Source organism: Elephantulus edwardii, unplaced genomic scaffold (assembly GCF_000299155.1).
Source record: "Elephantulus edwardii isolate Elephantulus edwardi_28Jun2011 unplaced genomic scaffold, EleEdw1.0 scaffold00078, whole genome shotgun sequence".
NCBI classification, from domain to species: Eukaryota; Metazoa; Chordata; class Mammalia; order Macroscelidea; family Macroscelididae; genus Elephantulus; species Elephantulus edwardii.
Window position 1 is genome coordinate 3,062,709 of NW_006399828.1, and position 13,878 is coordinate 3,076,586.

General features: G+C 38.7%; 1 protein-coding gene across 1 annotated transcript in view; it reads left to right on the forward strand.

Annotated features, from left to right (window-relative positions):
• The window catches only part of LOC102854293 (chromosome unknown open reading frame, human C12orf29), a 30,616-nt gene that overhangs the window by 2,741 nt on the left and 13,997 nt on the right, over window positions 1-13,878 (forward strand). The window contains exons 2-5 of the mRNA XM_006889494.1: window positions 6,561-6,678; window positions 8,163-8,258; window positions 10,636-10,752; window positions 13,252-13,449. Coding sequence (XP_006889556.1) covers window positions 6,561-6,678; window positions 8,163-8,258; window positions 10,636-10,752; window positions 13,252-13,449 — 529 coding nt within the window. The remainder of the gene's footprint in view (window positions 1-6,560; window positions 6,679-8,162; window positions 8,259-10,635; window positions 10,753-13,251; window positions 13,450-13,878) is intronic.

The following is a 13,878-nucleotide window of genomic DNA, read 5'->3' on the forward strand; positions in this document are numbered from 1 at the left end:
CCCCCCGCACATCCACATACCTCTGCTTCCAACCTCTCTCACCTCTCTTGGATCCTTCCACTCATTCTACAATAATGGTTTTATTTAATATTTATCCGTATGGGACTGAGTTAGTTCACTCAGTCTTATGCTTTCCAGTCCCTCCCAAGTTAGGTAATAATTTACAAAATCTTTGCTCCTCTGTGCTGCATAGTATTCCATCGTGTGAACATACCATAATTTCTCAATCCATTCATTTGTGTTTGGACATTTTGGCTGTTTCCATGTTCTTGTGAGGTGAATAATTGAGCCACAACTGAGATTTGTACATGAGATGTGTTGTTGGAGAGGAGTATTGAATAACTCGTGGATTGCCAAAGAATGAACAGTTGTCTTGGAGAAAGTGCAGCCAGAGTGCTCCTTAGAGGCAAGGATAGTGAAACTTCATCTCACATACTTTGAGCTTGTTGATAGGAGGAGATATTCTTTGGAAGAGAACATCATGCTTGGAAAGATCAGCAGAGTAGAGGAAGACCCTCAACGACAAGGATTGCCACAGTGACTGTAACAATGGGCTGAAGTATGTAAGAGATGAGGAGGATGGTGCAAGATAGAACAGGGTTCAGATCTGTTGTTTATAGAGTCTCTATGAGTCACACTTGACTAGACAATACATTACAATAGTAACATGCCTACCATTAATCAGGCCATGTCTACTCAATGAATTTCTCTTATTTTTGATCTAGTAAAGTTTCCATCCTGTGAACATACCAATCAATCCTGTCTCTATACTTTTGCTTGTGATAGTCTAGGTTTTCTGTACAGTATTTTTAATTTGTGAGTCATACTTCATCTGTGTGGTTTTTAACTAATTCACTCATCTATGTGATATTTACTACATATTTTTATGCATACATAACTTGTTTTTCCATTCTTCTCAATGTTAGCTATAACTTGTTATGATCCACACAGTCAGATGCCTTTGCATAGTCAGTAAACATAAATAGATATTATTCTGGTTTTCTTTTCTTTCAGCCAGTAACTTGTGGATTGTAACAAGTTATAGCTAACATTGGGAAGAATGAGAATGGCAGAGCATTTAGTTTTGCTCATTGCAAAAGACAGAAGAAGAAGAGAAGACCAAAATGGATGTCAGAAGAGACTCTGACAATTGCATTGGAGTGGCAGAGAAGCCAAAGCACAGGGAAGAATTCAAGATACCAAAGAGTTGAATAGAAGACTTCAAAAGGCAGCACGGGATGACAAAGTAAAATATTACAATGAAATGAGCGAGGAGTTGGAGTCAGAAAATCAAAAGGGCCGAACTTGCTCAGCTTTTCTTAAGCTCAAGGAACTGAAGAACAAATTCAAACCTCGAGTTGCTATAATCAAGGATGCTTTCGGCAGAATATTAAATGATCCAGGAAGTATTAAAAGAAGATGGAAAGAATATACTGAGTCATTGTATCGAAAGGAATTAGCAGACACAGAAGATTTTCATGAAACAACATATGAGCAAGAGCCTATGGTGATGAAAGAAGTAGTTTAGCTGCTTTGAAGGAAATGGCAAAAAATAAGGCCCCAGGAATAGATGGTATACCAGTTGACATATTTCAGCTAACAGATGCTGCCCTGGGTGTGCTCACCACATTGTGCCAAGAAATCTGGAGAACAACCACTTGGCCAGCTGACTGGAAGACATCTATATTTGTTCTCATCCCAAAGAAAGGAGACCCAACAGAGTGTGGAAACTATAGAACATTCTCATTGATTTCACATGCAAGCAAGATTCTACTGAAGATTATCCAAAAACGCCTGGAACAGCACATCAACAGAGAACTGCCAGAAGTTCAGGCTGGGTTTAGAAGGGGTTGTGGTACTAGGGATATTGTAGCTGATGTTAGATGAATCTTAGCTGAAAGCAGAGAATACCAGAGGAATGTCTGTGTTTCATTGACTGTACAAAGGCGTTTGACTGTGTGGATCATAACAAACTGTGGCTGACTCTGAGAAGAATGGGAATCCCAGAACACTTGATCATGCTAATGCGAAACCTATACTTGGAGCAGGAGGCAATCATCAGAACAGAGCAAGGGAACACTGCATGGTTCAAAATTGGAAAGGGCATACGCCAGGGATGTGTCCTATCTCCATACCTTTTCAACCTGTATGCAGAACAGCTCATCTGGGAGGCTGGGCTCTATGAGGAGAAATGTGGAGTCAAGATTGGTGGACGATCTATCAACAATCTGCGATATGCAGATAACACAACCCTGCTTGCTGAAACTGAGGAGGACCTGAAGCACCTGCTGCAGAGGGTCAAGGACTGCAGCCTCCAATATGGATTGAGGCTGTGTTAATCGGGATGGGAGTGTCAGAGACAGTGCAATTGGCACAGGACAGAGCAGAGTTTAGGGCTGTTGTACATAGGGTCCCTATGAGTCGCAAGCGACTTGACAGCACATAACAACAAAAACAACGTGTAAAACCTATTCGTAGACCAGGAGGCTGTTGTGCAAACAGAGCAAGGGAACACTACATGGTTTAAAAATAAGAAGTGATCGCGCCAGGATTGTATTTTCTCTCTGTACCTATTTAGTCTGTATGCTGAGCAAATTATTCTAGAAGCTGGGCTTTATTAAGAAGAATGTAGTATCAGGATTGGTGGGAGACCGATCAATATCTTGCGTTATGCAGATGATACGACCTTGCTTGCTAAAGTGAAGAGGACTTGAGACACTTGTTGGCAGAGGATTCAAGAATATGGCCTTTAATAATGGATTGTATCTCAATGTCAAGAAGACAAAAATTCTTAGCACTGGACCATTAGGCAACATCATGATAGATGGAGAAAAGATTAAAGCTGTCAGCAACTTCAGTGAACTTGGAACCATAGTCTACATCCTTGGTCCCAGGAGTTAGGAAATCAGTAGATGTATTGCACTGGGAAAGACTGCAGTTAGGGACCTCTCCAAATTATTGAGGAGTAATGATTTTAGTTTAAGGACTAAAGTGTGTCTGATTCAGGTGTTGCAATCTGCAACCCTTTTTCCTGGGAGAAATGAACATAAAGAGACAGACACAGAAGACAAGACAGGACTGCAGCAAAGAAACACACACTCACACACACAGGACAAGAACTGCACACCTCTAGGCTTGGCTCGTTTATTATTTTATAATCATCCAAAAACAGTCTACCTGCAGGCACTCATGATTTGGGGGAAAACTTATTTACCAGAAACTAGACTTGTTTAGACTTGCTTACCACTAATATTCCCATGGAATCTTTCTTGCTTCCATATCTCTGTTTATCTGAAGGAATAAGACTATGCCCTGGAAAGAAGAATATTCTTGGACCTCGTATGCAAGTGCCCAAGGTCCCCAACTGTTTCCAGACTCAAGGACACATTCCTCTCCCACACCCCATCCAGATTGAAGAAAGCTGCCTTGAAAGTATTGGCAAAAAATAAGGCCCAGTAAACTGTGGGATGCCAGTTGATTTGTTTCAGTTAACAGATGCAGCCGTAGATGCCCTCACCAGTCTATGCCAGGAAATTTTGAGGACAGTTATATGGCCAATGGATTGGAAGAGGTCTACATTTGTTCCTGTTTCCAAGAAGAGTGATTCAACTGAGTATAGAAATTTTTGACCAATATCATTATTATCACATGCTAGCAAAATACAGCTGAAGATCATTTAAAAAACAGCTGGAACAGTACATACATAGATAGGGAATTGCCAGAAGTTAAAGCAGGATTTTTTAGAAGAGGCCATGGCACCAGGGACATCATTGCTGATGTCAGATGGATGCTGGCTGAAAGTAAAGAATGCGAGAAGAAGGTCTGTTTGTGCTTTATTGACTATGCAAAGGTGTTTGACTGTGTGGATCATGACAAGCTGTGGCTGACACTGAGAAAAATGGGAATCCCAGAGCACTTGATTGTGCTCAGGAGGAACGTATACCTGGACCAGGAGGCTGTTGTGCGAATGGAGCAGGGAAGGACTGTATGGTTTGGAATTGGGAAAGGAGTGTGTCAGGGGTGTATTCTCTCTCATACCTGTTCAGCGTATAGACTTTATCTAAGATGCTGGACTCTATAAAGAGGATTATGGCATCAGGATTGGAAGGAGACATCAATAACCTGTGGTATGCAGATGACACAACCTTGCTTGCTGAAAGTGAGGAGCAAATGAAGAACTTGTTGCAGAAGATAAAGGAGTGCAATCTTCAGTATGGATTATGTCTCAGTATCAAGAAAACATTCCTACCACTGGACCAAGAGGCAGTGTAATGCTAGATGGAGAGGAGATTAAAACTGTGAACAGCTTCATCTTGCTTGGATCCACAGTTAACACCCTTGGGATGAGCAATCAGGAAATAAGGAGACACATTGTGATGGGAAAATCTGCAGTTAGGGACGATTCCAAATTATTGAGTAGTGATGTCAGTTTGAAATCTAAGGTGCGTCTGATTGAGGCCATGGTCTTTCCGATTACTAGCTATACACCTACCCCTACTTCTGCTAATTCCAACGCCAATCACATTGCTCTTCTCTGCTGTAGCGCCTAAAGTCTGTTATATGGCCACACATCTCAGAGAACCATACTGAGTTTTTATGAATTCTCGTGGTTTCAAGTAATTTACCTCACACTTAGTGCAGTGTCAATACAACCTTTTTCATGTTTCCACCCAGTCATGTGATAATAACTTTTAGCTTCTTAGTTTTACAAAATACTGTGCATTTATGAATCTGGAGCCATTGCAACTAATTTCACTACTGATACCAACTTAATGAATGATAATTAGTACAAGATTGGTTCCTATAAGGTGGATATCAACTGTGTTCTAGATGCCCAGAATGCTGTACCACACCATCATCTGACATTAATTATTCTTCCTCTTTTCAGTCCTCCCATTCTTATCTATGTCTGGATCTTATGATTCACTGTAAGGTCTCACAGAAATGGAAAAAATCTTTAGAGAATGACTTACATGACTGTGGATGATGTGTGTAGTTGAAAAGATTAATGAACAATAAACCAAGATCCTACATGCTGAGGTGATGAGCTGTTGCCTGTCAGCTGTCAAAAACAGCTAGATTAAGTTAGATTCATTGTCCCAAGTGAACAAGTGCTGGACTTCATGAAAATTCCTATCTATAAAATTTCAGGCCTGTAAGCCACATTTCTAGAATGAAGAGTAGAGATTTAGGTAATATCTTCTAGTAGGGTGGGACTTGCATCCCACCATGATCCTGTCTCCTAAAACAATAAATAATTTATCTTCTAAGGAGGTCTTAAGCATAAGCAAAGAAGATAGAATCACAGAATGGAAAGTTGTGAATGGAAGAGCCAGTCCACTTAATTCTTAGTACCACAACCTCTGTATTTCTAGTGCCAAGAATATTATCTCTCCTAAAGCAGGCATTTTGTAATCATCAAGCAAACAGTTCAAAATACTGAGCACTTGTTGACTATTATTACCAAGTTGCCTGTGCTAAAGATGCACAGAGCATGTTCGCTTGTAGGAAGCTCATTCCAAAGTACTTTGGATCTCTTATATAGTTGTTGCTGAGTACCATCAAATTGGAACCAGCCTATAGCTTACCACAGCAGATTTTCAGAGATTGTTAATCACATGGGAGGAGATTGCCAATTATTCTCCCTCAGAGCAGCTTGTGGATTCAAACTGCGTGCCTTTGGGATTGCAGGACAGTTTCTTACTAGGCCACTAGAGCTCCCTGCTCTTACATTGTTGTGAACCACAGAATTCAGACAGACCCTCACTAACTCTTTGACAGGTTTTCAGAGACAGTTCGTCACATGGGAGGAGATTGTCCAGCCTATGGAGCAGCTGGTGACCTGGAAAGTCATGCTTAGGGGTTGCAGTGCAGCTTCTTGCCAGTAGAGGTCTTTGTAGATTGTTTGTTGTTCTGGGCCATAGAACTGCCTGCAACTCATAGTGATCCCATAAAAACAGTTCTGAACCAATTTCATTGCTTCTGATACAGATACCCTCGTTACCCCACTCACTGAGTCAATCCATCTCATCCAAGGACTGGTCCCTCATGGCAACATCCCCAGAGTATGTCAGATGAAGTTTCAAAATCCTTGCCTCTAAGGAGCAGTCTGGTTTCACCCTCTCCAAGATGGACCTGTTCTCTTAGCAAGACATGGTATATTTTATTGCTCTTCTCCAGCACCACAGCTCAAGGGCATCATTTCTTCTTTCATTCTTAGTCATTGTCCAGCTCTTTAATGCATAGCAAATAATTGTGAAGGCCATGGCCTGTATCAGGTACACGTTAGTTTCTAGACTGACATCATTGCTCTTCAGTATTCTGGAGAGGTCCCTGACAGCAGATTTTCCTAATGCATTTTGTCTTTTGAAGTCTTTGTTGCTGGTACCAAATGATTACAAGGCTCTGTGGAAAACCAGGTATTGCCAGAATAGCTTAGAAGGAGAGTGCAATTCAAGAGAACCATGCCTTAGAATTGATTAAAAGATTCCTGGTAAACAGTTGTGTGTAAAGGCATGGAGACTGTCTATTTTTAACCAGTATTATCTCTCTTTTTTAAGCCATTTAAAGTTCTGGCAACTGACACCATAAATCACAAGGCATTAGATGCAGATATTTACAGTGCTATTCCAACAGAAAAAGTGGATGGGACATGTTGTTATGTCACTACATACAAAGGTAAAAGAAAATTATGTTTTATTCTAAAACTATATTTATGTTTCACTGTAAATGTTATTTTTGTTTTTTGCCCAAATCATAATACATCTGAAATGAGCCATTTTTTTTCTTTGTAAACACTTAGATAAAAGCTACTTAGTAAAATGTGGAGTAAAATGTGGAGTCAGAATTGTTATATTTTTATAAAAGTTATGTATCGTATCTTTTCTTTTGGAGAAGAAAGGAACATAACATATTTAAGGTCATGGCACTATGATAAATGCTTTATACATCTTATCTCTAACTTTTTACTGTAAACTTCCTTTCTTGGTTGAGGAAATCAAGGCTCACAGAACTTAATTTTTTTACACAAGATAGCATTAAGAGGTAGCTGAACTGAGCAAACAACCTAGATTTGTCCAACTCTAATATCCTCTTTCCACTGAGATCATTGCAGTACTAGCCCCCTGGTAGTGTCTTAGGTTTAATTTTTATAGACTTAAAAACAGTCATTGAAAGCAGAGGTTTATTTTGTGTTTACTTATGGTTGGTGAGATTACATATCCATAATAGAACAGTCAAATGGGAATCCATTGCCTAATGAAAACAGACGTATTCTTGTTATCAGGAAATCTCTTCTGAATGTATTTTTTTTGTTTTTGTTTTTTAAAGTTTGAGTATTAAAAAAGGTTCATTTAACCAGAAATAATAATAGGTCTATCTAGGGAGCTAAAGTAAAACAATTTTTAATTCTAATTTAGATAATAATAATAAGCAACAATTGCATAATTTTGTATAACTTTGCATACTGTTGGCTGATAAACAGGGTAAAACTGCTAAAGAAGACTCCTTAATTTTGAGATGGCAATGTTAACAAATACATAATTAATTAAGACAAAAGATAGTGTATCAAGGGCATTAAAGGTAAGACTTCCCCTTTTACAGCAACAGGTCAGGAGAGGCCGGGAGGTGCAAGTCCCTTGTGTCTTCCCTGTGTAAACTCTAGACAGGATGCTGTGTCTTAAATCATGAGCCACTGGTGTGTGCAGGGACTGAGTCCAAAATAGGGTCTGAGCTAGGGGTTTTTATTTTGCTGATCATGTAGACATAGTCTCTGCTAAGTTACTAGCTTATGTAGCAGACTGGTCCTAGGGCTCAACAACTCATTGCCAGCGAGTAAAACCAACCCACCAGAGGCTATAAGTCGCATAGAAGATTGCCCATCTGTGTAGCAGCTGGTGGGTTTAAACTGTTTTTTAGTTGGGGTGCAAATCCTTACCCATTAGGCTACCAGAAGGGGAGAAAAACACATCAATGATTTACTTTCTCCTTATTAATATTTAACCTAAAAATAAGTCTTACAAAGTAAAGTACCACTAGATTGGATATAACACCACCTCTGTTAAAGTAGATGATTCTTACTTATTTAAAGAGAAATGCTAATCTAAAATGGGTTTTCTTGACAGAATTTTTTTCTTTTTTCATAAAAAATGTTACTTTTTTAGGTCAGCCATACCTTTGGGCTCGGCTAGATAGAAAACCCAACAAACAAGCAGAGAAAAGATTTAAAAAATTCCTACATTCAAAAGAAAATTCAAAAGGTAAGTGTCTATTTTCCCTTCTTTTTCATTATTTAAATAGCTGACATACATTTTATTGTTTGGTGTAATTTAAATACTTTAGGAAAAAAGAAAATTATACTCGAATATTTTTATATATGAAATTTCTTGAAGCTTTATATTTTTCTAATATTTTACAGTCCGTTTTATTAAACTAAGAGAAATTGATACATATGATGCCACATTTTTCATATCCAAAGAAAATATGGAACAAAAATCATGATAACAATTAATATTTTTATGAATACCTTAAAAATACTTATAAGTACTGTATATGAAAGGAATATACTGAGTCATTATATAGAAAGGAATTGGCAGATACAGAGGAATTTAAAGAAATAACATATGAGCAAGAGCCTATGGTGATGAAGGAAGAAGTTCAAGCTGCTTTGAAGGAAATAGCAAAAAATAAGGCCCCAGGAATAGATGGTATACCAATTGAAGTATTTCAGATAACAGATGCTGCCCTGGATGTGCTCACCAAGTTGTGCCAAGAAATCTGGAGAACAACCACTTGGCCAACTGACTGGAAGAGATCTATATTTGTTCCCATTCCAAAGAAAGGTGACCCAACTGAGTGTGGAAACTACAGAACAGTGTCATTGATTTCACATGCAAGCAAGATTCTGCTGAAGATCATCCAAAAACAATTAGAACAGCACATCAGCAGAGAACTGCCGGAAGTCCAGGCTGGGTTTAGAAGGGGTCGTGGTACTAGGGATATTGTTGCTGATGTTAGATGGATCTTGGCTGAAAGCAGAGAATACCAGAAGAATGTCTATCTGTGTTTCATTGATTATGCAAAGGCATTTGACTGTGTGGATCATAACAAACTGTGGCTGACTCTGAGAAGAATGGGAATCCCAGAACATTTAATTGTGCTAATGTGAAACCTATACTTGGACCAAGAGGCAGTAGTCAGAACAGAGCAGGGTAACACTGCATGGTTCAAAATAGGGAAGGGTGTACGCCAGGGATGCATCCTGTCTCCATACCTTTTCAACATGTATGCAGAGCAGATTATCCGAGAGGCTGGGCTCTATGAGGAGAATTGTGGCATCAGGATTGGTGGAAGGTCTATTAACAAGCTCTGTTATGCAGATGACACAACCCTGCTTGCTGAAACTGAGGAGGACCTCATGCACTTGCTCCGAAGGATCAAGGACTGCAGCCTTCAGTATGGACTGAGGCTCAATGTCAAGAAGACAAAGATTCTCGCCACTGGACCAATTGGCTGCATCAGGATGGATGACGAAGAGATTGAGAGTGTTCACAGCTTCAGTTTGCTTGGCTCCACAGTCAACACTCTTGGTACCAGCAGTCAGGAGATCAAAAAGCGTATCGCGATGGGAAAGTCTGCTGTTAGGGACCTCTCAAAGGTACTCAGGAGCAACAGTGTCTCTCTGGAGACTAAGGTGCGCCTGATACAGGCCATGGTATTTGCAATCGCTTGTTATGCATCAGAGAGTTGGACAATGACTAGGGAGGACAGAAGGAGAGTGGATGCTTTTGAGCTGTGGTGCTGGAGAAGGGTACTGAATGTACCCTGGACTGCCAGGAAAACAAACAGATTTATCTTGGAGAGGATTAAACCAAGCTCCTCCTTGGAGGCAAGGATTCTGGGGCTTCGTCTGACATACTTTGGACATGTTGCCAGGAGGGACGGGTCCTTGGAGAGGGACATCATGCTTGGGAGGGTGGAGGGACAACGCAGGAGGGGAAGACCCTCTATGAGATGGATTGATTCAGTGACTGGGGTAATCGGGATGGGTGTGTCAGAGGCGGTGTGGTTGGCGCAGGATAGAGCAGGGCTTAGGGCTGTTGTGCATAGGGTCGCTATGAGTCGGAAACGACTCGACGGCACATAACAAGAACAACAACATATAGTTGATAGGTATATTCATTCAAGTCTCTTTACACTTATTTATGTATACATTTGTGTTAATATATACATTCTAGGATATTGACCAGGGAGCTTTGTTGGCCTAGTGGCAAGAAGCTACTCTCCAATCCCAAAGGCTTGTAATTTGAATCCCACAGGAGAAGGATGGGCAGTATCCTCCTGTGAGATTAACTGCTTCTGAAAGAAAAACCCATCGAAGGGTCAGCTATGGGTTGGTTCTGACTCAGTGGTACATAACAGGATGTTGGCTACTTTGGACAATATACATATACAATTGTTTAAAATGAAAAATATGACACATGGGTTCCTGAGTACAATGTTGTGTAATAAGGCATGAAGAGTTTTATGTTTGCTGATGTTAATGGAGTTTTATCACCTGTTACTTTAAATCTGCTTGATATTTAATTTTTTAAAAAAAAATTGCTACCACATAAGAGATAATCTTAATTCTTCTAGAATTTTTTTGGAATGTTGAGGAAGACTTCAGACCTGTTCCTGAGTGCTGGATACCCGCGAAGGAAATAGAACAGTTAAATGGGAAACCAGTCCCTGATGAAAATGGACACATACCTGGTATCATGACATTTCTACTGAAATGCAACTTTATTTACTAATATAAATTTTTAAATGGTTTATTAAATGAGAAATTATAGAATATAATTTTACTCTGATTCTTCATCTTGTTTATTTGTTATTAGCAGATAGATAATGTAGAATTTTTAAACCAAATTTACCAGAAGTCTAGTTATTTTTCCAAAGGTGTTTCATATGAAGAATGTTATCTCAATCTTAGAATCTTCTTTAGGGCTGTTGTACATAGGGTCGCTATGAGTCGCAAATGACTCCATGGCACATAACAATAACATGATATATGATAATTAATAAAGAATTGAATGGGAATAGCTTTAATGTTCCAGGTAGAATAGGTGTCAGAGGGCATAGTTAGTAGGGAGTTACACTGCTTACCCAAAGCTAGTGTGTCTCTTGTGATGTGGGAGAAAGATGGGCAATCACCTCCCTTGTTATTTACAGCCTCTGAAAGCCTGGTGTGGTGCTCCACTATGAATCCATTAGAAGTGAGGGTATTTTTCAGAGTAAGGAATATGTAGGGATTATTTGTTTTCTAAAAGGAGCTATGGTTGGTGCAGGGGTTAAGCACTTGGCTGCTGAGAGGTCAGTAGTTCGAACCCATTTGCTTGTTGTGTAAAGATTTAGTCATGGAAGTGTTAGGGGAAGTTAAGGCTGCCATGTGTTGGAATTGACTTGATTGCAGTGCGTTTGTTTTTTGATATATTTTCCGTGATCCCAGAAGAATATCTTAATGGAGTTAAAGCTTGTCTCTCACTATAATTTTTTGGCAAGAACCCTGATGGTGTATCAGGCTGCTAACTCAAGGGTTGGTAGTTGTTATTTTTTTTTAAGGGTTGGTAGTTTGAATCCACCAGTCACTCTGCAAGAAAAAGAACATCTGTAAAGATTTACAGCTTGGAAACCTGATGTTGTGTACTGTTAAGTCAGAACCAACTTCAGCATGTTTTCAGAGGCAATAGATTGCACATGAGATTGCCCATTTATCTCCTTCAGAGCACTTGGTGTATTCGTACAGACTGCCTTTGCGTTGACAAACTCTTTGTCAGTAACCCACCAGAACTCCCAGGAAATCTGGTAAGAGTCCTCCCTATTGGAATTGAATTGGGTAATTTTTCTGGAGGTGGGAGATTTTTAGTGCTGTATGCTGATGGGTAGAAAGGTATTCTAGATTTAATATCAGCTCAACAGGGATTTCTTCTTCTTTTGTGCAAAGCATTGTTTGAAGTTCTAGTGATACCAAAATGAAGGTCAGACTCCTTACCATTGATGGTGTTTTATGAATTAAGGAAAAAATGATGAATTGTGACTTATAGACTAAGAGGTAAGACTTTAAAACTACATGGTACAATGGGAAAGAAGAGTAGAAATTCCTAGTTCTGCTTGTGGTACTAGAGGATGTTTCTAGGAGTTGACATTTGTAGAGAAGTTTAAGAATCAGGAAATCATCTGGCAACTAAGAGGGAAGGTTAGCAAGATTAAGCAAACTTCAGGTAGAGAACATGGCGTATTTGAGAGATTTCAAACCTACTTGTGGCAGAAATATTCTAAAGGGCAAAGGACATATTGGGAATTTAAATTTTAAAAACTGAGGCTAGAGATAAATAACGGACTCAGACCTTAAAATGCCTTGTATTCCATTAAAGAAGTTAGAACTTCTTAAAACAATTAGAAGTTAATGATTTCATTAAGGAGGATATGCTAGAACTACCTATGTATTAGTAATAGAACCATGGTAAAAATGGGAGTGGATTTCACAGGACTAGCAAGAATTTAGTAGTCTGGGTCAGTAATGAAAACCAAACATTTACGAGTCACAGTGGTCTGTGATTGTCTTGTTTTATTTAGAATTTCCCCAGTGAATGAGCTTATTCTGACAATACTAAGAAAGAGAATAACATTAACATTCAGTTTGGAAAAAAAGCTAAATATGAGGCAACAAATTGTTCAGTAAATAGTGGAGATACTTGTTTGCCTTTGCCCATCTTCCTGAAAGAGGAAAGGCAGAAACTTGTTTTATGAAAAGTCCATGTATTAGAGTGGTGCTCAATTCTTACTAACGCAGAGTGTTTAAATTTTTTAGTAAGGGAGTACTAGGTACTCAAACTACAGGAATTACTTAACGTAATTACAAAACCCAAACCTTGGTGATTAACACGTTGCTGGAAATTACAGGTATAGCTGTCCTGCACATTTTAATTAATAAAAAAGGAACATCATTTGTACGAAGTGTATTAATGCATTTATTTGTTAATTATTTAGTAATACATTGAAAAAATGTGTTTCTAAGCACGGTCGTCAATTTAAAAGTGTGTGTTAACATGTTAAAGTTGTAGAACTGATCACTTTTCACTGTTTTGATAACTTTGTTGGAACTTCCAGAAAATGCTCAATTTACAAAAAAAAACAAAAAAAAACCCTACAAAACTGTAATCTGAAGTCAAAGAAGAAACAATAATAAAGCCATTTTTCTTTGAATGATAGGTTGGGTACCAGTAGAGAAAAACAGTAAACAGTATTGCTGGCATTCTTCAGTAGTGAATTATGAATTTGAAATTGCTCTGATATTGAAGCCTCATCCTGATGACCCAGGGCTCCTGGAAATTAGTGCAGTGCCACTAACAGATCTGTTAGAACAAACATTGGAGCTGATAGGAACAAATATCAATGGAAACCCTTATGGTAAGTAAAACCTTTTTCCATTTTGGCTATGAAACTTTTCATTTACAAAGACAGATAGCTAGGGTCAGTTAAAAAAAAAGAAGAAAAATATGCACACACATGTTAGGAAAGGAGTAACATTAATATTAAAGCCATTTCTTTTAATTTTTTATTAGAAGAATTTATGATTCTAACCATTTTGATTTACTAGTTTATTTTAGCCTCCCTTTTTTACCTGTAATATATTATGACAGAACTATATGTAATCTACCTTTTCATTCTTTTTTATAATCTGTCTAAACCAAGTTGACTGAAAATGTGCTTTTCATTGTTGTTGTTATGTGCCGTCGAGTCACTTGTGACTCATAGTGACCCTGTGTACAACAGCCCTAAACTCTGCTCTGTCTTGTGCCAATTGCACTATCTCTGACACTCCCATCCCAACTACCC